The 24,461-nt window shown below is 40.2% G+C and overlaps 2 protein-coding genes across 2 annotated transcripts; both read left to right on the top strand.

Annotated features, from left to right (window-relative positions):
• The first annotated feature begins 7,703 nt into the window (after positions 1–7,703).
• LOC149068047 (small ribosomal subunit protein mS34-like) lies at positions 7,704–14,607 on the top strand. The gene is made up of 3 exons (XM_089251540.1): positions 7,704–7,938; positions 12,358–12,400; positions 14,175–14,607. The coding sequence occupies exons 1-3, from the start codon at positions 7,744–7,746 to the stop codon at positions 14,513–14,515; spliced, it is 579 nt and encodes a 192-aa protein (XP_089107666.1). The 5' UTR covers positions 7,704–7,743; the 3' UTR covers positions 14,516–14,607.
• Positions 14,608–19,204: 4,597 nt separating this feature from the next.
• LOC149068046 (uncharacterized) lies at positions 19,205–24,328 on the top strand. Its single transcript, XM_089251470.1, has 5 exons — positions 19,205–19,394; positions 20,640–20,913; positions 21,021–21,144; positions 21,389–21,491; positions 23,619–24,328. Exons 2-5 carry the CDS (start codon positions 20,715–20,717, stop codon positions 24,219–24,221), a joined length of 1,029 nt encoding a protein of 342 aa, XP_089107596.1. The 5' UTR covers positions 19,205–19,394; positions 20,640–20,714; the 3' UTR covers positions 24,222–24,328.
• Positions 24,329–24,461: the final 133 nt, after the last annotated feature.

Genomic DNA, 24,461 nt, shown 5'->3' with positions numbered 1-24,461 from the left:
CATAAATTATTAGTAATAGTTATCATGGTCCACGTGCTGACACTTGATCGTGGCTCGAACCATATTAAACAGACATAAATTCTTGTCATACTTTTAAAGCGCTTCATCATGTCTTTATCAAATATACGTTGCAATTCGATAACTTTGATCATTTTTCGAATTTTCTATTGCCGTTTTTGTTTAATTAATGTAAATTAATAGAAGCAAAGGAATCCAAGCACTGGAATTCCATGACCCCCACAAGGGTGGGGCTGACGGGCAGGATCGTCGTAATCGCATCATGGGTCCCCGAGCCAAGGAATTTTTTGGAAGGCACTACCTGAAAAATTCTCGAAAAATTCAACTGCGTCTCGTTTTTCTGAGGCACCTCTTGAGGCTTTTCGGGCACGGCCCGGGGTGGGGGAGGCACGCGTTGAGACGGCACTGCCTAACGTTCGCACCAGGCGTCCTCACTTTTTCAGTTTTGAATCTGGTAACCCTATCTGAAGACCACATAATCCGAATTTTCTATGTCTGTATGTCTGTCCAAGTGAGTGAAAGAGTGATTGGCCATAAGAATGATTGTATGAGTGGCCAAGTGAGTGACCGACTGAATGCTTAGATGAGTTTCCGAGTGACTGATTGAGCGTATGAGTGACCAAGAGAGTGATCAAGTGATTGACCGTATCAGTGACCAAGTGATTAACCCCATGAGTGACTGAGTTATTCACTGTATGAGTGACCAAGCGAGTAACCGAGTGATTCATTGTATGAGTGACCAAGTCATTGACCGTGTAAGTGTCCAAGTGAGTGACCGAGTGATTAACCATATGAATAATTATATGATTGACCAAGTGAGTGACTGTAGGAGTGACCAAATGAGTGACCGAGTGATTGACCACATGAATGATTGTATGAGTGACCAGGTGAGTGACGGTATGAGTGTCCAAGGGAGTTACTGAGTGATTGACCATATGAGTGGCCGAATGAGTAACCGAGTGAGTGCTTATTTGAGTTTCCAAGTGAGTGACTGTGTGGTTCACTGCATGAGTGACCAAATGAGTAACCGTAATAATGAACAAGTGAGTGACGGAATGAGTGATCAAGTGAATGATCGTGTGAGTGACCAAGCAAGTGACCGTATGTGTGACCGTAATAATAACCAAGTGGATGAGGGACAGTAGGAATGACCAAGTGACCATATGAGTGATCAAGTGAGTGACCGCATGCGTGGCCAAGTGAGTGATCGAATGAGTGACCAATCGAGTGACCGTATGATTTACCAAGTGAGTGACCGGATGATTGACCTGATTATTGTCTGCAAAGATGACCCCCACCTTATAGGTGGTTATGTAGTACTTTAATAGGCCCTAAAAATTTGGAATTTGCTGTGAAGCATAAAATAATTGTTTCCAAATTTATACGTTGCAGCGAAGTTTTTCAACACATATATAAGCTGGAGTTTAAACAGTCCTGAAGAAAAACATTATAATCCCCCAAACTACCCCCCCCCCCTCCCCGTCACACTTAATACGTACGCCAATGCATTTGTGACAGCAATATACATTATATTATGCTTTGTGCAAATTTCTGCCGTATACTCACCTTACAAGGGGTGAAATGTCGGGTTTCAAATGAGATATCCGGTCCAACTCACGTAGTCACTCACTTGGTCATTCATATGGTGACTCACTTGATCACTCATACGGTCATTCACTTGATGATTCATACGATTACTTACTTTGTCACTCACTTTGTTACTCCTGCGGTCATTTCTACGGTCGCTCATACGGTCAGGGCAGGTGAAATGCCAATCGGTAAATGTCTACCGATATAAAATAACTTACTTGATCATTCATACGGTCAGGGCAGGTTAATTGTTACGGATAAATGTCCAGCTTACTTGGTTATTCATACGGTCACTCATTTGGTCAATTGCACCATCATTCATATGTTCTCCCATACGGTCTGGGCAGGCGAAATGTCGGGGGGGGGGGTAAATGTCCAACTCGATCACTGATAGGGACACTCAATTGGTCACTCACCGGGTCGCTTATATGGTCAGGGCAGGCGAAATGTCCGGGGCGAAATTTCCGGGGGCCAAATATACCGAGGCGAAATGTCAGGAGAGAAATTTCCGGGGGCCAAATGTAACGGGGACGAAACGTGCTAAGGGCGAGATGTCGGGGACGAAATGTCGGAGGCGAAATGTCGGGGGCAAAGATTCCGTGAACCCGTGAACCCCTTGGCAGTGCTTAGAACGGTGTCCCCCAACATCTTTTGTCGGAACATCACGTGACTCGGTGAAAACAAACACGATCCCCCCCCCGTTATTTCCTTATGGCATAAATAGGAGTTTAAAACAATAAATAAAATATATTTTCAGCATCGATGAGATAATTCCAAAATTAATGAAAGAGATAATTTCATCATTAATGAAAGAAACAAATCCAGAATTGATGAAACTAATTATTCCAGAAGTAATGAAAGAAATAATAATTAATAAAGGAAATAATTCAAGAAATAATTCAAGAAATAATTCAAGAAATAATGAAAGAAAATTCAAGAAATAATGAAAGAAAATTCAAGAAATAATGAAAGAAAATTCAAGAAATAATGAAAGAAAATTCAAGAAATAATGAAAGAAAATTCAAGAAATAATGAAAGAAAATTCAAGAAATAATGAAAGAAAATTCAAGAAATAATGAAAGAAAATTCAAGAAATAATGAAGGAAAATTTCAGAATTAATGAAGAAAAATTCAAGAATTTATGAACGCAATTATTCCACATTAATGAAACAAATGATTCCAGTATTAATGAAATAAATAATTTAATCTTTTTTTCACCTTTAGATGAGTTCTCTATCCTTTTTTTAATCCTTAAAACCCAATATTTAGAGACCGAACTGTACATTTCTATGGGCAAATTGCCACGCGGGAACTTAGTTTTCACCGAGTCACGTGATTTCCCTGCATTTGATGTCGGCTGGATGCTCCCTCCAGTAATATAAGCTCGATGCAAGTTTCAGAATCTCTGTCGTCTGCTTCTCTCCAGGTTACTTGTTTTGGACGTCTCCTTGTGTCTTAAAAAAATATCTGAACTGGCAGTTGGAACTTCCAGTTCTGTTTGTGAGCGTAGAGAACCGAACAAACCGACTTTTTGTCTGTCGTCTGCTCATTAAGAGGTTCTTTTTTATTTTGGACGTCTCCTTATGCTCAAATAAAATAACCGAACTTGTAGTTTAAACTTCCAGCTCAGTTTATGAGCTTTGTTTATAAGGAACTGAGCAGAATAAAGAATGTAGCTTTTTACTTTAAACTCCATCATCACCACATGAGTCGCTTTCAAATTTGAGTTCAGATGGCAGCACATTACTATAAAGTGGAGTGTGGAAAATTTCACTTTTTACGATCTTACCTTGCTTACGTCTTATCTTGATCTTATCTTACGTCTGCTTGTGTGGAGGTCCTTTGTTTTGGATGTCTCCTTGGGTCTTGAAAAAATTACTTAAAGCCACGTGCGTCTGCAGCCTGCGGTAGACCTGTATGAAAAGTGAAAAGCATTGCGATTTGGTGAAAATCTGGCTTCATCTTCGAATTTATTGCTCAAGAAACTTCCTGCCGTGAATGATTCCATCAAGCCTGAAAGTGACACTGTTGAAAACAAAATAAATGTTTCATTGGAGGTCATTTATTGAAAAATGAAGTTGTGAATGCAGAAATTATCGCACCCACGTCCTGCAGCAGGGTTTTCCAACCGGTGTTCCGCGGAAGCGGATTCCGTGAGAGCATTTTTGGGGTTTCGCGGAATCAAAAGTGACGGTACCCCAAAAATCCCGGAACCCTGATAGCTTCAAAAAATTTTTTGTTACTATTTCACGTGAAGCAATTTTTTTTATTTGATTTTTGTTGAGAACGTGTACTCTAAAAAAATTTTTGATAATTTGACCTGAAGGAGACAAACAATATTCGTGTTGGTTCCTTTCTTTCTTTCTTCCTAATAATTAAAAACCTGTAATTCGCATCGTATCGCTAAGTGTGTGTGTGTACGCGTGTTCGTGTGTGTGTGTTGCTTAAATCTTGAGTTTTGTTATATTGTTCTCCAAAAGATTTGAAAGAAAAAAACGTAATTTTTCACTTTCTTTAAAAAAGTTTTTTTTTCCTCATATCTAAGCAAAGCAGAAATGCATAGAAATCCAGTTTCTAAAAGAAAAGAACCGAAATACTGCATCAGTGTTTCTCAAACCATGCATCCATGTAAAAGAGGGTGAAGCGATTGTTGGCGATGTTTTCTGAATGAATATTGCGATTTCTGTTTGTCGTGTCTTCTTCATATCATCAAGTATGTTGTAATATGATGACAAGGCTTCCTCTACCAATTTTTCTAAATGTGAAGAGCGTACCATATGGGGATCTATGCCATGAAAACAATCCATTGCTGATTTGAACGCGCGAAGCCTTTCCGCTATGTTACTCATGGTGAACCTGTCTTCTACTTTTTTATCTTGATCTTCATCTGGTACCGCTTCAGTTTCAGGAGTAGTCAACCTGCATTAATTCCTCCTCGGTCAACACCTCTGAATTGCTATTAATTTAGCTGTTCGACTTCCTCTATATCCATATCATTGAACCCTTCTCCACCCACCTGTTTCGCTAACGTGACAATGTCTTTTATAGTTTCTTCAGTTGGCTCTGTAGAAGTGGTTGTATCCTTTAGTGCACATTGTGGCAAAAAGTGCACATTGGTTAATCCAACCCAAGAGAACTGTTTCTCTCTTGGGGGCTGCCACGGCTCTGGTGATGACAGTAATGTCATTAGCGAACCATTCTAAATATGCACAACTCAAATTTTGTAAACAAAACACATGAATGACGATTTCTGTGTGTTGAAAAAAAAATTCCAATAGAGGAAAAAAAAACTGCGAATACGGGGGGGCGACTGTATATAGTACAATGGTCTTGACATCAGCTACTCTGTCGTCTGCATGCTCCGGTTTGAAGGGAAGGGAAAGAAAACACACAAGAGTGAAGAGAACATGGGTAAAACGCTCGGCGCACGACGCATTTGAGTCCTCCAGAAGCAGTCGGTCAATCACGCCCGACGTATTGCGCTCCGTAGGTGACGGCTTTTCTTATTGGTGAGTGGACGACGTGTCGCACTGGGCGATTCATGTTGCACGCGGCACAGAAAACCTGCTCCTAGGAAAACCCGGCATGGGGCGTTTTCATAGAATTTCGTTTCATCAAAGTGGTTTGGACGGCCAACTGACCAATCAAAAGTCTGAATTATTATACATTCCTGCTCACTTCCATGGATATATGGACCTGTCAACAATTTCCATCGAATCGGAAATTCGATATTTTAAAATAGTTTGATGTTTGGCTGGCTCCAACTTCCAGGAATTTCTTTCTAGTCACAATGGGCCGTACTCGAAGCCTGGGTTCTCTATTTGCTTGTAATTCCCCCCCCCCCCCACCCCGTTTTGTCCAGCCCTGAATAAACAAAGAAATATATACGTAACATATATACAGTCGAATCCGTTATAATGAAAATCTCGTTTTAACGAACACTTTTTTTAATCCCCCCAGATAAGTAAACATGGGAACAATGCAGAACACTAGAATTACTTTTATAACGAAATTTCGTCATAACGAAGTGATTTCTCTAGTCTCTTGGAGTTAGTTATATATATATGGATTCGACTGTATATAAATTTTTACTTGCATACTTTGTATATACTCCTTCTCGCGACCCCACCCAGGGGTTTTGCGAGATCCAGGAGATTCGTAGGGGGGGGATGCACTTATACTTCGGGGACAGTTCAATCGATAATAAATTGCCTATGGCGATAGGCCGGTAGTTGTACTCTCCTTGAATGAATGAATGTATATTTTTACGTAGATCCTGATCAAACTAGAATGGTGCTCAAGAGCAGAGTCGTACCGCCCCCCCCCCCCCAACAATTAGATTAATTTCTGTTGTGAAAAATCTCAGAAGAAAAATTTGCCCATTTTTTGACATCATTTCTGTTTTGCTAGCCCCCATCATGAGCCCCCGGGGTCAAGTGATTTTTCAGAGGTCCTACGTGGAAAATTCTCGAAAAATTCAACTACTTCTCGTTTTCCTGAAGTCTCCTTCTTTTGAGGCCCCCGGCCGAGCCTGGGTGGGTCCATGCGTTAAGACGACACTGGTGTGCACGTGTAGTTCTTCCTATTAGTTAGACAGCAGCTACAGTACTAGTAACTAGAAATTCCTAAATAAAAAGCATGTAGATGTCATTTTGCATGTGAATATTTTTTTGTAAATAAATATGCACTGAGACAAATAGAAAAGATGCATTTAGAAACGTATTTGCGTTTTTATGTGGGGTTATTTGTTCTTTAACATATATTTTCTCAGTTTTAGTGCATATTTGCATATTTTTGGTGCATATTTTTCGCCATTTTTAGTACATATAATTAGGGATCTAATTATTGCAATCATTTCACGTATTGTTACCAAAGTGAATGAGACTGTCCTTGAGCAGGACCGACCTATGTGGGGCGAAGGTGGGGACAAAAACCTTGTGGGGAAAGGGCACAAGGAATTTCTTCCAAAAAAATTTTGAGTTGGAGCCAACTTTCCAAAACCAATTAACAGAAATTTATGTAATTCTTGGGGGGGGTGCGGTACGACTCTGCTCTTGAGCCCCATTCTAGTTTGATCAGGATCTACGTAAAAATATACATTCATTCATTCAAGGAGAGCACAACTACCGGTCTATCGCCATAGGCAATTTATTATCGATTGAACTGTCCCCGAAGTATGAGTGTATCCCCCCCACCTACGAATCTCCTGGATCTCGCAAAACCCCTGGGTGGGATCGCGAGAAGGAGTATATACAAAGTATACAAGTAAAAATTTATATACAGTCGAATCCATATATATATAACTAACTCCAAGAGACAGGAGAAATCACTTCGTTATGACGAAATTTCGTTATAAAAGTAATTCTAGTGTTTTGCATTGTTCCCCTGTTTACTTATCTGAGAGGATTAAAAAAGTGTTCGTTAAAACGAGATTTTCATTATAACGTGTTCGTTAAAACGGGATTCGACTGTATATATGTAGCGTATATATTTCTTTGTTTATTCAGGGCTGGAAAAAACGGGGGGGGGGGAGATTTGTGCATTTTGTATATATCACTGCTAAATCAGTTTAGGGATGACCCAAAATTTTCTGATTTTATAATTAACTGTCTTCCAACATGGGAAGGGGCAGGGACGCTACTGGCGGGGGGGGGGGGGAGCAAGTGGGTCTGGTGCCCCGGGAGGCTGAACCAGAATGGGCACCGAATTCACCCTTTAACTACTTCTTCTACATGCAAGTGGGGGGGGGGGGTTGCCAACATTCCGGATTAGCCCGGGATACTGTCTAGTTGCGGCCCGGTCAAATCAAATACGATCACATCCAGGTGTCCAAAAGTTGAAAGAATAGAAAATCTTGTGGTTTAGTCAACAGATGGCACAAGCTTCGATAATGTACAATATCAACTTTAAACTACGGAAATTATTGAAATAAAGTTACTACAAGTTTCAAAATTTCATAAATCATTTTTAATAAGTACCTGAGCGACATAAAAATGAGATAGATTCGCAATGTTTTTTAATTGAATAGCTGTAATGTGGCAACAGTGTCAATTATGTTTTGTTTTTGATATTTCAAATTTGGCAACGCCAAATGATTTGTTTATATTTACAACAGACGACAAACAACAACTTCAAATGTCGGTGAAATTGATAGGCAAGATTTCCCCTTATACGGGGAACATGTTGTTCGAGATACTCGGCAATTTGAAAAATTACGGAGTCGGCCGAGTCGTCTTGAGGAACAGTTACGTCAAGGAGTATCCCGAGACGAGTTTCTTCATTATACGCCGAGTCGTGCCGTTGCGCGAGACCATAGGCGAAGGTCCCGATGTAAGTACTGCCCTAATTAAGCTGGGTTTTCCTAGGAATACGTGTTTTGCGCCGCGTGAACCGAATAGTATAATTTTGCGTCGGCAGCAACGTGTTACATAATCACGCTATGTGTTTGTGTTTTCCTAGCGTGGCGCATCAGATCAGGACGGCTATATTACAGTATATGGACCTGACATCAGCTACTCTGTCGTCTGCATGTTTGAAAGGAAGGAAAGACAACACACGAGTGAAGAGAACATTGGCGAAACGCGCGGCGCACGACGCATTTGACTCCTCCAGAAGCAGTCGGCCAATCACGCCCGACGTAAAGCGCTGTCGTGATGCGTATTGCGCTCTGTAGGAAAACAGTCGTGCTGTTTTTCTTATTGGTGAGTGGATGACGCGTCGCGTTGCGCGCAGCACAGGAACCCGGCTTCACAGCAGTAGCAACCCCCTCCAAATGGCTGGAAATACCGGGCTATCGGTATACATTATTGCTTAAGAAAAAAATAATAATTATACGTATATGTTATGGTGAATGTGATAAATTGGTTATACTTACAAATTGTCTTGGTAAGTTTGATAAATTGATCACGCTTTTACCAGTGATTATGTATAATACCCAAGAGAGTCGTTCAAAAGTTTCAAGTATTTATCAAATTTATAAACGACACTTGGGTATTATGTAATAATTGTCTAGTTTAGTATGTGTGATGAACATAGTCACGCCCTGATACAATGAGAAATTTTACGCTCATACCGAAATATGATACAATACATGTATGTGTGAGAGCGAATTATATAATGTGTTATCATATACAAATGTTTTGACAGCTGGCTGATGCTAAGATAAATCCGGGAAAGAAAATTCAACTGCCCTTGTGGGAAACCGAGCCCGCATCTTCTCACTTGCCAGATGAGTGTCGTAGACCCCCTTAGACTACAAAGTCAACTAATTCTCTTTCCTTAGAGCTTATGTGCGCTGAACAGGGACCATATATGGACAGCCAGGCTTAACTTGGGCCAAACCTCACAATTTCTGTCACCCCTACTAGATGGCGACGTATCAGAAGATACATGTCCATGTATGGCCAAGATCAGTGCACACGAGCTCTAAAGAAAGAGGCTTTGTAGCCTAATGGTCTAGAGTGCTCACCTGGCAAATCAAAGGACATGGGTTCAATTCCCTCGCAAGGTAGGGATGGGACGGATAGTGATTTGGCCGAATATTTGGCTGATGGTTTGGCCAAATATTGATTTTCTTGAAATTCATCAATAAATTATAAATAAAAATGGTGTTTTTAATTGAAAATGAAATTATTGGTAATTTTAAATGATATTGAATTTTCCTTCCTGAATTTATCTTCACATCAGCCAGTTGTCGAAACCTCTGTAGTGATAGCAGAGGAGCGACATCATCTTTAGATATTATCATATAGTTAGATTTATCATGTTTACCAATGGCGCTTGGGTGCTATGCATAATCACCAGTACGAATGATTAATTTAGGGAAATTTATCAAACTTACCAAAATGCACGTCGATTACGCATAATAGCAGGTTATTATGTATAATGAAATTTATCACATATACCGCAACTTGTATATCTGATTGCGGACCCATCTCTGCTCTTGATGTCCCCAGGGACTGCCTGAACACATTGGCATATCCTGGCTCTTTATGGGGAAATGCGAGCCGATCTCCCCGTTAAAAAGTCTCGCCACAGAGAGCAACAGTCCTACAACGGTAAATCATTCAACCATAACACTTCACTCATAGTTAGTAAAACTGGGGGCAGATGACAGCACTACACATAACAAGCATTACACAGAAAACAAAAACTTTACGTCAGGTTGCACTACACGTACACGCACATTCCCGCATGTACCGATTCGTTGGGGGGTTCCGCGGGGGGGGGGGGTGTAGCAGTAGTAGGTAGGGGGCTCGGGGATCCATGATGCAGCCACCTCGTTGGGCAATTTGCCTGTTGTGGCGTTGTATTTGTATTTGTATAAAGTGCATGGGGGCTGCCCTCTTTAGTTTTCATCTGTGATTTTTGATATTATGTGAATTGGTGGTCAGTATTATGAACCCTTCCCACAAGGGTGGGGCTGACAGGGCTCAGGCCAAACTCATGGGAAAAATCGGTCCATGCAGAAAATTTATTGGCTTTTGTAGGTTACTACTCTAAAGGTTCATCAAACAAAAAGAATAATCAGAATTTGGTTTTATAAATTTAACACAGCGCTTTTCTTAATGTTTAATGATTAGGTATTTTTGCTGATAGATGGCAATACATTCGTTGTGGATATGTGTGGGGAAAAATTCCAAGCCATTTCAATGTATATGTCTTCCACACCTACACCCGATTTCATTGAACTTTTCATTTTTTTCAACTCTTGGGAGTACGTCGACCGAATAATACTTCTTATTTTGGACGTAACTTTTTTCACTTTGAAACCTCATAGCTTCTACATGTGGCGCCCACAATGGGGTAGCTGCGAGACTTGGGGGAAATTTCTATAATTTTTCGTTCTTTTACACTGTAAATTCACTATGGAGGTACCTGCTGAAAATCCCATACAAGGGACTGTGCTATTACCACTTGACCATACATGCACCTAGTACACATTCCTCTAAAGACTTTCTAACGGATTGGTACGTGCTGCAATGTGCGTGCACATGTTGTGAACTCAACATAAAGTTTGTTTCGATGTAATGCTTATTATGAGTAGTGCTACCATCTGCCATCAATTTTTCCAACTACGAGTGAAGTGTAAGTGAAGATTGAATGATTGTACCATTGTAGGCCTAATGCTCTTTGCGGCGAGACTTATTAATGGGTGCTCAGCTTTTGCATTCACGCCTCGAAGCTGGATGGGAAGCCTCAAAGGGGGCCATGCATCTACTATTTTCAACATTGATTGATTTTTAGATTGTTTGTTTTGGAGTAGTTTTCATGTCTCTAATACAGTGAATCCCGCTTATAATGTTTTTCAAAAAAATCGTCATAAAAAATGTTGCAAGTGGGAAAAATGCTTTAAATGGGAAATCTCTTAATGAGAATCACACTGAGTTGGGACCACGGAAATAGGTCGTTCTAAGTGGGAAAATGTTCTAAATGTGAACGTTGTAAGCAGTATTGGCTGTATATTTAACAAACATTCGTGTTGAAGATATTCTTCTACAACCCCTAGGGTTGTGTCCTCCAATCACTTTGCCATTTTACATTTCCGAGGAGTTCGAGCTAAAGGGAGTGTAAACAGGTTCATGCTCAAGATCAAAATAAACACCCATGCGTTAGAGCAGTGGTTCTCAACCTGGGCCATATGGCCCCTTGTGGTCCTGGGATATTCTAGGGGGGCCACGGGAGAAAATCAGAAGAAAGGTGATCCACGATAGGTGGTAAAGGGAGTCATAGAGAGCTGTGACGAGAAAAACTTTAAAAGTGAGACATGGTTGAAAAATATTACTACTTTCAGAATCCATCAGATCCATCCATAGAACCAGAGACATCTTAACCCTTGGGTCTATGTGGGCATGACCCGAGTCTTCATGTCTATAATGGAGGGAGGGGACTGCACTATAGGAGATCTGGTACTATTATTTTCATACGTAAGCTGTTATTTCCAGCTAAGTATGGAGGGCCGCCAGAGCAACGGTTGATGTGTTGGGAGGGTCGATTTATCGTGCAGATTCGTTGGATCGTCCGTATTTTACACAGACCATTTTTTACCATATAGTTTGACTCCTGGGAGAGATGATAATCCACCATTTGAATTCGTGCCTATCCAGGATTCCAGAGATTGATCTGATTTATTAAAGTTTCATTCATAATAAAAAAATAGGAAGTATCTCACTCTTGGATGAGGGGGCCCTGGATAGGGCAGGGGGGCCACGAGAAAAAAATGTGATCCATAGGGGAGCCATGAGCTGAAAAAGGTTAAGAAACACTGCGTTAGAGAGCAGAATGTGAACCCCTTCCAGGTCACACCCACTGCCTCATGCTCATAAGCCTGCTTAACTGAAAAAATAGAATACAGTTTATTTACTTATCAACTAAATCACTTGGCATCTAATAATAATGGACCATAAACAGCCCTTAACATCTGCATACATTTTAAAGTACTTGACGACTTGAAATTTAGTTAACTATGGAATCACTTGTCGCTCTGTAAATGGGCTTTGAGTTAAATCTGCCCGGGAACCCCCCCCCCCCCCTTTTTCTTCCTGTAGCTCACTACTGTGCACAACCTTCGTGGTTCACAGAATTTTGATGGCATTGCATTTCAATGTATTTTGATAGTTTTGGCCGGTTGAATCCATTGTTAGCCAGCCGGTGGCCTGAACAAATTTCAGCAACGATTTAACGAAAACTGCTGAAATGTAAATCGTATATTGTGCGTGATATTGACTGAAATTTGTTTTTCCTTTCTAGGAACTGATATACGGGAAGGTTTGGGTCGATGAAGTCTTCAGAGGTAAGTCTTATCAGACTTTGATGAGCGCAATATAAGCATTTCTGTTCCGAGCATTGCCCAGCTGCCCTCCACTATAGTATGTGTGTAATAACATACATAATTGATTCTATATGACCATGTAGTGTGATAATTAGGGCTTGACAAAATCAAAATATTTTGGCACCAGCCAGATTTTTTAGGAGCCAAGCATGATATTTTGCTCAGGAAAAATGATCCTAAATAATGTCTTCTTCCTATGTTAGACACCATAAATGAAATCAGAAAATTTTGTTTCACCCTTAGACTCCAATTTAGAAATTTGCTGAAATTTAGCAACCACATTTAGAAAAATTTTGGTTCCAATACCGATTTTCTAGTCACACCGCTGGTGTCTGGAGTTTGTCCAGCCAGTGCTAACAGATAAGACTAATTTACACCAATGGACCTCTTGAGATGTGTATAAATAAATAAGCAATCACATTTTTCTGGTTGTTAATGTCAGAGCACTGATGCCAACCCAAATTCCAGCGCCACCATTGGAAGGAGGATTTCAGAACGAAAGAAGGGTGACAAATTCATCTTTTATAGGGGGGGGGGGGGGTGTTGCCAAAAGCATGCTTACCCTGATGGAGTATCTAGTCAAAGGCCCCACCAATAGTAGTTCTTTAAGATTTTCATACCATCAGGTGCAGATCCAGGACAATGGGATGGGAGAGGCACATTGTATAAGTTCATTTGATCGTCCCATATCTAATGGGACAGACAAATTTTCCCATATTTGGCTTTTGGGAGGCCGTTTGTTCCATTGGTCCCCCCCCCCCCCACCATCCCTGGATTCGCACCTGCGAAGGCAGACGTCTTCAGCTGCGAATGGATCAGAGTCAGACATCTTCAGCTGCAACTAAAGCTGACGCAAATATCTTCAGCTGCGAATAGAGCTGGGGCAAACATCTTCAGTTGTGAATGGATTGCAGGTAGGCATCTTCAGCTGTGAGTGGAGCGAAGGCAGACATCCTCAGCTGTGAATGCAGTGGAGTCAGGCATATTCAGCTGCAGATGAAGCTGATGCAGATATCTTCAGCTGCAAATAGAGCGGAGACAGAGACATCTTCAGTAGTGGATGGGAGCAGAGGCAGGCAGATCCAGGGCAATGTGTTAGATGAGTGTCTTATTGAGAAGGTGCATCGGCTCGTTCCATGTTTTACAGGACAGACGAATTTTCCCTCATATGATATTGGCTTTTGGTAGGGGAGGGTGGTCATCCCCATTTGGATCTGCGCTAGCATGTAATTGCTTATCTCCCCAATTCCATGGAATTTCTGTGCTTAATGTTTGAAAATATGCAGGGTGTCTTAGAATTCTATCTAAAATCAGATAGGGACCCAGGGACGCAACCTATTTATTTGAGAGATACGAGCATCAACCCACTTCAGAAGTCGCCAATATTTGCTAACTTTGCTCACGTCCCGAGCATCGAGACGAAAACTTGTTAATTCCAGTCACGGGCGATCACAAAGGTGAAAAAAATCGTCCCCTTCTTTCTTCTGTTATTGAATTTTGTACATGGAGGGGGGGGAGATATTTTTTCCCTCTCATGCTAGAGTTGTTACTTTAGGAATTTTTTATTTTCTTTTTGGCGCTAGTGGCGTAAATTCCATGCCAACATGCGTTGGAAACAAGATTTACGACCGTAGATGCTCTTGAAAAAATTGACTTTTTGTGTACACTTCTCTACATTTTGACGGCAGAATTCTAGGACACACCCTATGTACGGCCTATTTATCAAATATTTCAGGTAGGAAACTACCGGGAGAGAGGTTGCTGGACCACGCCACGTATCTGCCGGACTTCAAGCTCGTGCCAAAAGAGGACGAGGATTTCTACCTGAACTTCAAGTCGCAAGACAAGCTGGCCATCCTCCCGAAATACGACGACCTGCCGCCGTTACTACGAGAGGTCATGAAGAGGCAGACCGGCAGAGACATGAAGCTCGAACTTGTCTACGAAAACTTGTCCGAACATTTAGTGTATAAAGTTGCCGAAGGAGGAGAGACTGCGGACACTTTAACGAAGGTCGAGATCCCAGAAAAATTTCTTATTGGTGTCAAGAGGAAAGAAGTGCCAGAGTTACAATGAATGTCCCGTTTTTTGTTTTTTAACTTGCGTGTAGTTACTGTACTTATATAGTTTGTTTATGTTCAAAACTAATAAAAAAATTTCTATGATTGAATCTTTGTTCATTCTTTGATTTAAAAAGAAAATGACCAATTAGTTAAATTTGTGGCTCCCTCTTGTTGTTGGCTGAGAGGAGCTTACACGGTGGCATTTCTTGGCTCCCAAGTGACCCGATAGGCATGGAAACGTAGTTAGAGTAGAGTAAACTTTTTTGCAGTAGTTGGAGAAAAATCTGAAACTCGAAAAAAAAAAAAATTAGAATTCAAGTTTGAATTACTGGCTGACCATATTTTTTTTCTCGAGATAAAATCGGTATTACAGAAACGGGACATCGCCAAAAGTGATGCTAGGGGTGCCAACTATTGTATGAATCACTGAAACATCGCCAATTGCGGGAAATGAAGCATCACTGCAATCACAGAGGATCCTAAAATTTTAATAACTTGATTATATGTGTTGAAGATCATTATCACAAGGATGGCACAAAAGATGAGAAACTAATAATATTGAAAACTAGACTTCACATTATTGCTGAGTTTTTCTATTAGTTTTTCACAATTTTCATAAAGTACGCCCCCAGGGCTATCTTAACATTATCATACGTCCACATACAAAGCGATTTTCGGAGAGAGGGACTACAACCTGGCTGAAAATTCCTATCTACCTATTTACATATTTACTCTTAAAAATCGGAACCAGATCTAATTGTCACTTGACACCCCGCAGAAGTGCCCAGATGGGCCCATGCAGTAAACCAAGTTCTACAGAATAAGGGCATGATTTTTGTGGGTCATTAGAGGATCAACTGTGTAGTTTGATCTATAGAAGTAAAAGAAATGCTACCAGGTGTATAAATTACAAACTTGAGAATGTAATCTAAAAGAAAAAAATACCCAATATATAACGGTGATTCATCAGAAATAACATACCTATTGGCAGGGCCGCAACTATCGTAATGTTGAAAGATAGGTTAAATGGTTAAATTTGCGCCCCCCCCCAAACTTTTGTGATGCGCCCGGGGCACCAGACCCACCTGTTCCTCCCCCCCCCCCCCCCCCCGCCGCTACTTGTGGCCCGCCTATTGGTGGTAATATGACCATTCTAACATTGAATGGTTTCTCCTTGGAGTGTTGTTACTGCCTTTATCTCATCAATCGTTCGTCGTAGTGATGGTTCTAATTTTAAAAATTCTCAAAATATGACCAGAAATCACCCTGTACGAGTTTCGAGGATGAAAATACAGTGTACACAAAATAAAAAATGTAAATTTTTAAATGATCCCCCGTCCTCTAACTTCCAATTAGACAGTTGTTGCTCTTTCTCTTCTGAGCCCAACAAACAAATTACACGTTTTAACTGCATTATTCCCCGAGATATTTCAATTCAAAAATCGGAAACAGGTACGGGCTTGGAATTTCGCGGCCCAATGCAAAAAAATATTTTGCGGTCTCCAAAAAAATTTTATGTAGTTACTCCACCACTTACAAACTTTCGAGTTACGAACGTAAATCTTGAAGGGGAAATTTTTTTTTTCAGAAAACGCATTTTATTACTCATTTTTTCATTATTTCAGGAACGCGTTGAGTCTTGTTGAACAAAATTCTTATTAATAATTAGCGTGGTCCACCTGCTGACTCTTCATCGTGGCTCGAATTATATCTAACAGACATAAATTCTTGTCATACTCTTAAAGCGCTTCCATCATCTCTATGAAATATACGTTGCAATTCTAAAACTGATCATTTTTCGAATTTTTTATTGGTTTTTTTTTTTTAATTAACGACCTCCAGAAGGGTGGGGCTGCCAGGCAGTATCGTCTTAAAAGCATCATGGGGCCCCGAGCCAAGTTATTTTTTACAGGCCCACCTGAAAAATTCAACTACGTCAGTTTTTCTGAGGCCCTTTCTGGTGGGGGGGGGGGCATGCGTTAAGACGGCACTGCCAAATGTTCGCACCAGGCGTCCTCCTCTTTCAGTTTTGAATCTGGTAACCCTATCTGAAGACCACATAATCCGGATTTTCACTGATTTGTTCGATCATCCATATTGTCCGAATTTTTTTGTGGAAAGAAATAATTATATTTTCTACATAAAATCGATTCTTGCAAATGTACGAATTTTGTTACCGAAATTTTCGTCTCGTAAAAAAAAATTTTATGCTAAAAAATAACAAAGAACTCTCTCGCTCTCTTTTTTCATCATCGCATGAGTTCAGCACCAACAGTATCAAGCCTCAGAATCTCTGTCGTCTGCTTCTCTCCAGGTTCCTTGTTTTGGACGTCTCCTTGTGTCCTGAAAAAATTACTACACTGGAAGTTCGAACTGTCAGTTCTGTTTGTCAACTTAGCTTGTAGGGAACCGAACAAACCGGTTTCTTGTCTGTCGTCTGCTCATTAAAAGGTTCTTTGTTTTGGACGTCTCCTTATGCTCAAATAAAATAACCGAACTTTCAGTTTTAATTTCCAGTTCAGTTTATGAGCCTTGTTTACAAGGAACTGGGAGGAATAAAGAATGTAGTTTTTTAATTGAATTTCATCATCACCAGAAAGTCACTTTTGAATTGGAGATTAGATGGCAGCACCTACTATAAAGTGGAGTGTGTAAATTCACTTCTTACGATCTTACCTATCGTCTGCTAATTTGGAGAGATTTTCTTTGGATAGGCTGACCATATTTCTTCGAGAGAAATACGGGACATCGGGATTCCAAATACGGGAAAATACGGGACATCGCCAATTATCGCCAAAAACGACGCCAAAACCAAACAAAGTTGCCAAATATTGTTGAGATTACGGAAAATCACAATGGCGGGAAATGATGCATTACCACAAGTAGCAGTGGATTAAAATGTATTCCACGAAAAAAAAAACGTTCACCATGGCAAATGTGGGAGATTAATATTCTCATATATAGTAGTAATTATCATAAAATAATTTCTGAGTTGAAAAATAATGTCAATCTTTGACTTCAATAGAGAATAAAAATTCAAGTAGGCTTAGTGTAAAATACGGGAAAAACCGGGACACTTTTGCCAAAAAGTCGGGACGGCCAAAAAAACAGAAAATACCGGGACTGTCCCGGGAAATACGGGACGTATGGTCACCCTATCTTTGGATGTAATTTGTTTTGGATGTCTCCTTAAGACTTGAAAAAAAAACTGAACTGGAAGTTTGATCTTTCAGGTCAGTTTACAAGGAGCAAAGAGGAATGAAGAATTTTGTTTTTTATACCCGAGCTTCGTCATCACCACATAAGGCATTTCTGATTTTGAAAGTAGATAGCAGCACCAACAATATTTTTAAAAATGAATGTCTTAAAGTGTTCTAGAAAGTATTAAAAATTAATTGTAATTCCCTTAAAATTGTTAGTGTCATAGTGAATTCACAACAAATGCTACAAGGCAAAAAAAAGGCTTTCTGGGTCCCCCGAAATGTGCGAAAATGACCGAAAAAGGGGAAAAGATGGCCGAATCTATTGTTCTATCACTTTGGTCCCCTCAAAACAAAATTTTTGGCTACGGGCCTGCGCCCAGGGGACGGTTCTATTATCATATTTTTGTTTTTTACCACCGTTAATTCACTGTAGAGGGGGGGGGGGCCCATCAGATTCCCAGCCTAAGGGATCCAGCTGCAAGAGGGGGGGGGGAGGAGCACCGATTTTTCCACAGGACAAGTGGGCTATTTTTCGGGCCTCTAAACTAAAACCAAAAATATTTGACCTCAGTGGGAGCCAGTAATTTATTTTGGAAAGGGCAGTGCTGTGTTAACGCATGCGCCCACCAGGGCCCCTCAAGTACAAAAGGAGCCTCGTGATAATGAGATCTGGTTACAATTTTCAGTAGTTTGAAGGCGGGTATTATAGCTACCTTGGTATATAGTGTACATGTTACTACCAGAGCCAGAAATTGGCCAGTTCGAGAAAGACCAATTTTATTGTGAATTGACTTGGCCAATAACCGAATTTCGCGCTTTGGCCAGCCAGTTCGCGAAGTGACCGGGCATCTCTGCCCAAAGTCCGATAACAAAAGACATGATCGCCAAGTTTTCGTATTTTTTCGTGATAATTATGCCCACGTCAGCTACGACAACCTACCGTATCGGGGTCACGATGCGGCAATCATTTCTATTCGCAAAATTCGACAGAAAAAAATTATATTATTTTTGTAGTTTTTCTCTCCCGCCACATGGAGCTCTAATATCCAATACATCTACTATTTGTAGCCATGTATCACACTGACGATGAAAAAAAAAAATAGATTTGGCACCTACCAGGATCGTCTTACATTAGCTTTAGCTAGGAATCTCCAGCCAGTTCGCGAATTGGCTGGTCAGAGCTCGAATCATTTCTAAAAATCGGACTTCGGCCAAAACTCTTTGCTACTTCGCGAATTGGCCGCACTTCGGGCTTTGGCAGTAACATACACAGACTTCATATGCTTTTAGTAATTAAATGGATCAGTGAAGAAGAAAAAAAAAAAGAAATTCGACAGCGATATTTGTATGTACACCTTGTCTCATAGAAGAAAACACAAGCTTATTGCCGTCCAATAAAAACACCGATATGACGCCACTTTTTCTTTACCTGTAGACACAACACACAAAAAAAACTTCCCTTTCATTTAATCTACTATATCTACATATTCGATCAAAGTCCACTTCTCTCTTCTTCTCCATTCACTAAAAAGCCTACTAGGGTGTGTGTTAAGTTCACACCCAATAATAATAATTATAACAAAGCTATCTCGGCATCCATGTCTTTCTTGGTTCACGATTATGTAAATTAACTAGCTTCTGGAATGGCGTCGAAAGGACATTTCTGCTCATTCTAAAGAAAACGACTAGGTAAAACAAAGATTCTTTTATATATCTTGGCGCCCCCCCCCCAAGCCGTTATAAACGGGTAGCATGATTAATTTTTGGACCGGGGGGGGTTGTAAACCTTTTAAACATCTTGGGCCAAACTGAAATTGCCCGCGGGCCAGAGCCGTCCGTCCTTAGGGGTGTGCGATAGGTGCGGTCTCACACCGGGCCCCACGTTTTTGGATGCCCCCCCCCCGCACTTTCTTCCGCAAATTCTGGAATTATGAATTTTCGTAAATTCTGCTATTTCATCAATTATGGAATTATGAATTTTTGTAAATTCTGCAATTTCATCAATTATGAAATCATTTCCTTCACTTATTCTGAATTTTCATGGGTGTGATGTGTGCGCGCGATGGAATTTTCTCTCTGCTAATTTTTCTCATTTGTGATTCATAGATTCTGAATTTTCATGAATTCTGAAATTATTTCTTTCGAAAATTCGGAATAAATCAATATAATTACTTCTTTCATTAATTCCAGACATAATCGGTTTTCAATCATTTTTTGAAAAAATGATCGCCTACCCACGTCAAAAACCTCCGAGGGCCACACTTTGACGACCCCTGTATTAGGCTGTTAGCCTGTCCATGGCTGTCTCAAGAGCATCATGGGCCCCGGGCCAATTGGTTTTTCTGAGGCCCTACTTGGAAAATTCTCGGAAACTTCAATTAGTTCTAATTTTTGTGAGGCCCATGCGTTAAGACGGCACTGAGCCTGTCTGTCTAGTTGTGCGTTAAATCTAGATAAAATATAAACAGCTTATTTTCAAAAGGGAACATTTCCGCTTTGGCTAAATTTACAGTAGACGTAAAAAATGTATTCCGAGGGAATAATGTTTCGCTCACACTCACTCACACGGTCATTCACACATTGGGGCATTTAAGGACCGCATTAATTCACATCTCAGAGAGAGATATCGAAGCGCTTCCGATGGATGGGTGCATCCGGAAATCTGTATTACATTATTTCATATATACAATAAGAAATCTGGAATAAAAATTGAAATCATACATCCTCCTCCCCAGTCAACAAAGTCTTACTCATGCAGTCAATTGTACACTCATCCAATCAGGGCAGGCGAAATTTCCGGGTCCCTCTTCAGATACGAATTCGAAACTTGATAAATTCCTATCTATTTAGAGTCTAGTGTAGCCTATCTATCGATCACGACTATTACCCAATGTGAATCATGTTTAGATCAGTTCGATTTTGATTATTCTACAGATGGAATGAAAGCAATAGGATCTGACACGTGTGTTACAGAATTAGCATGTCAGAAACAGGTTTGACAGAGATAAAATGTCTCAGATATGTTTACTCCCAGCGTTTCTCGTATTACAAATGCTGCACATGGACTTCAAGAGCTTGCAAGTGGCTGCCTCAACTGCAGTGGATGGGGAGGACTTGTTTCCCAATCCAGTTACCAAGCCTCAACTCTGCAATAGGCCCCAGCCGTCTTCTATATGTGACCCGGATGGTGTACTCTCTCAGGGCGAAGGTAAGCAATCTAACAACATATTATTTTTTGGGGGGGGGAATTATTATGAAAATATACTCAAGAGGATTCCATTGATCTAATTGATGTTGATCCTTACATGCAACAAGCTGACCGATTGAACCATCTTGCTTTCAACCTAAGAAGATCTACAGTTTGCGTTTGCTCTGATTGCAATTCCAAGAATCTAGGAGCATCCTTTGGAGTTTACGTTAAATGGAATTTCACTGATTCGTGAGTATTATGCATATTGTGTAACACTGGTGCATTTCCTATATAAATAAATGTTTCACATTATTCGAACAGTTTTTTTATTTTTCAGTTCCTGCCAGCAATGACTTTTTTTTTATAACTAATTTTTTCATTATATATAGCGAGGTTCAATCAATTACTTCAAATTACTATTACACACTATTCATTTATTACAGATAAAGTATAACTCAATTTTTTCTTTACAAATATGTACTGCACCAATCAGTTCTGGAGATCTCACTAAACTTGCCCAAGTACTGAGACAGCAGTGGAACTTGGGGAAATGCGAAGATGACATAGTGATCATAGTGGAAGCAGAGACTAAGCAAGTAAGCATCCATTTCATGATGAATATGATTTTTCCTGGTTGTGCACATGGTAGCTGTCAACAGTAGCGTCAGAGCTGTGGGTGCTCAAGCACATCACAGTATTTTCTTATTTTCTAGCACCCACAGGTGTTAAACACTTCCAATACCCCCCCCTACTGTCGGGGGGGGGGGGAAGGCAGTACATAGTAAAATGAAATAGAATAGCAAAATCTCGACCAGTTTCTCAGAGGGGGAAACATTTAGACAATGATATCATCGTTCGACACTTAGAATCTTCAGAGCAAGATGATACATCAGACTTAAGATAAAGTGTAATCAAAACAAATCTGTTGCTGATTTGACTATTTGTAACTCCAGTTATGTTTGCATCTACTCGATCAATAATGAAAATCTATATTACACAGTAGCAAAGACTTCTGAGAGATTTCAATATATTATGAGGGAAAACAAACACCAGAAGAAAGGCAGCAATTATCTTCCGAATTCAGACAACTCTTGCTACCTTCCTCTCTTTTTGAGGAAGTTCTTCCAGAGTACACAGCTCTTAGTACTGAAATACACTCATGTCCATAAATTAAGGATAATGCCAGCTCCGGAAAATAAAGGTTCAGAAACAAAACAAACGTTACTTATTGATAAAGCCCATTTATTAAACAAAAGATAAAGAACAAAAACGATGGTGTATGTACGATGCCATTCATAAAAACTACGATTTTTGCTCCCTGGAGCAATTTTAAAAAATATCACCTTTACAAAAACTTACTATTACATGGTTGGTATGATGATTAATACATTGTATGTCTCCCATGCGATGAAATACAGTCTGTACAACGCCTAGGCATGCTGAGTATCAAATTATCGATCTGATCTTGGAGAAGATCACTCCACTCAGCAAGCAATGCTCTCCGAAGTTCCGGTACACATGTAGGAGGTGGTTGACGGGCTGCACCTCGTCGGCCAAGCATGTCCCACACATGCTCTATCAGATTCAAGTCAGGTGAGAATGCTGGCCATTCCATACGGGTTATATCTTCAGATTCAAGGCATTCGTTTACGATGTTTGCTCAGTGAGGACGGGCGTTGTCATCCATAAACACAAATTCTGCGCCCATGGCACCCCTAAACAAACGTACACGTTGTTCAAGAATGATGTCCCGATAAATTTGGGCTTTCATGGTTCCGGGTTGAACATGCAGATCTGTTCTGGAACCCAGTATAATTCCAGCATAATTGAAGGAAAGGTGCATTTTGTCCGTTAGTTTTTTGCATAACTTTTCCCCGATTTTAAAATTCGAATATCTGTGAATATTGCACTTAAAAACATTAACTTTTTCTGTTGGTCTCAGGAGATACACAGCAATAACTTACTAATTGGAAGTTAGAGCACAGAAAGGCCATATAAAAATTTAGATTTTTTTATTTTCTTACACACTGTGTTTTCACTCTCAAAACTGGTACAGGGTAATTTTTAAAGCCTTTTGAGCATTTTTTTTTTAAATTGGAACCATACCTCTACGATGAACGATTGATTAGATAAAAAGGCCATATTACCACTTACAGGACATCCTGTATTTACCATAAAAATACAGGATATCTCAATAAAGACACTTTCAAACAGAAAACATCGAAGATGGTAAAAAATGAGATTCAACAGACTAAGAAGCATTGATTGATGCCCTTTTGGGTGAGACTATTCCCTACCTTAGCCCCATTCTGATCTTCCAGATCTGTCACGTGTCACATAAAAAGAGAGACCTGTTCCATCTGAATTCAATAAATAAAAAAAACCGCTCTCCAGAACTTTGGTTGTGGTTGCAGCTTGCTAGATATGCTTTCTGTGCTTAAGAATGTGCACCAATTTAGTAGGTGTGAGGCGCGGATTATTGCTTGTGATCGCTGTTTGAAGTACTCAATTCTTGATAGTATTTCACTATGTTATTCTCAAGTTTTCCCAACTATCACCTCGGTTTCACAGAGAAATGACTGTTTCAGTGTGCTTTACAAATGCTTAAAGTCTATCCTTCCTTTTGCAAAACATCCTGTGGATGGCGCTAGTATGAGAAAAGAATATCAATGTTTATATTTATGAACCCAACTATGTTTAGTTATAAATTTTAAATCTTTCAGGCTGCTTTCGACATGGGAATGGCAGTCGAAAATGTGATCACGAGGAACGTGGGAGAGAAGATATTCAACGAGTGTGCCATTCATTTCGAAAACAGTAATTTCTATCAAGGTTTGGAATCCATGGTGAATTCATATCATGACATTCTACGGAGATTGCAGAGACCCAGGACGAAACCCAACCGCAACAGCTTGAGCTTGATCCTAGGAATCAGTCTCGGTGTAATAGCGTTGCTTCTGTTCATTGCGACAGTGATCATAGCCTTGAAGCACAGGCACATCAGCCGGCAGGCCAGAAAGAGGCAAAACTCCCGCCAAAAAAGTAACAATAACAGCAAAGAAATGCTTTCCATCACTCAGAAAAGTCATTTTGAATACCATCTATGCAGTGCAGAGGAGATCCCGAAAAGCCAGAACAATTCCGAATCAGATTCAGAAGACAACGATCTCAGAAGCTATGATCCGTCCTCCATGCTGACGGTGCCGCAGGTAAGAACCAAGCGGCAACTCAGTGACGTAGCAGAAGAAACCGAAGAGGAATCTGACAACAGTAATAAGTACCACCTCACACAAAATACGAGGAAAGTACAGATTACAGAACTGTAAAAAATGGTTTAGATTTTGTGAACCAAATACTAGTCAACCCTAAAAACTCATGATAGTTCTAATGCGTTATATTTGTTCAAGATAATAAATCATAGTCATCGATGTCACATGTTTGTGTTAATGGGTTTCATAATAAAAAATTAGAACTGCGAAAATGCACAAGCACGACGATAGTTATAGAGCAGGGGTGCACAACCTCCGGCCCACGGACTAGATGCTCATCGTCAAGGAATTTCATCT

Source organism: Pholcus phalangioides, unplaced genomic scaffold (assembly GCF_987345545.1).
Source record: "Pholcus phalangioides strain wild (caught in Gottingen) unplaced genomic scaffold, Ppha-v1.0 ptg000027l_1, whole genome shotgun sequence".
Lineage (NCBI taxonomy): Eukaryota > Metazoa > Arthropoda > Arachnida > Araneae > Pholcidae > Pholcus > Pholcus phalangioides.
The sequence above is the reverse complement of the archived record's forward strand: the minus strand, read 5'-3'. Positions and strand labels throughout refer to the sequence as shown.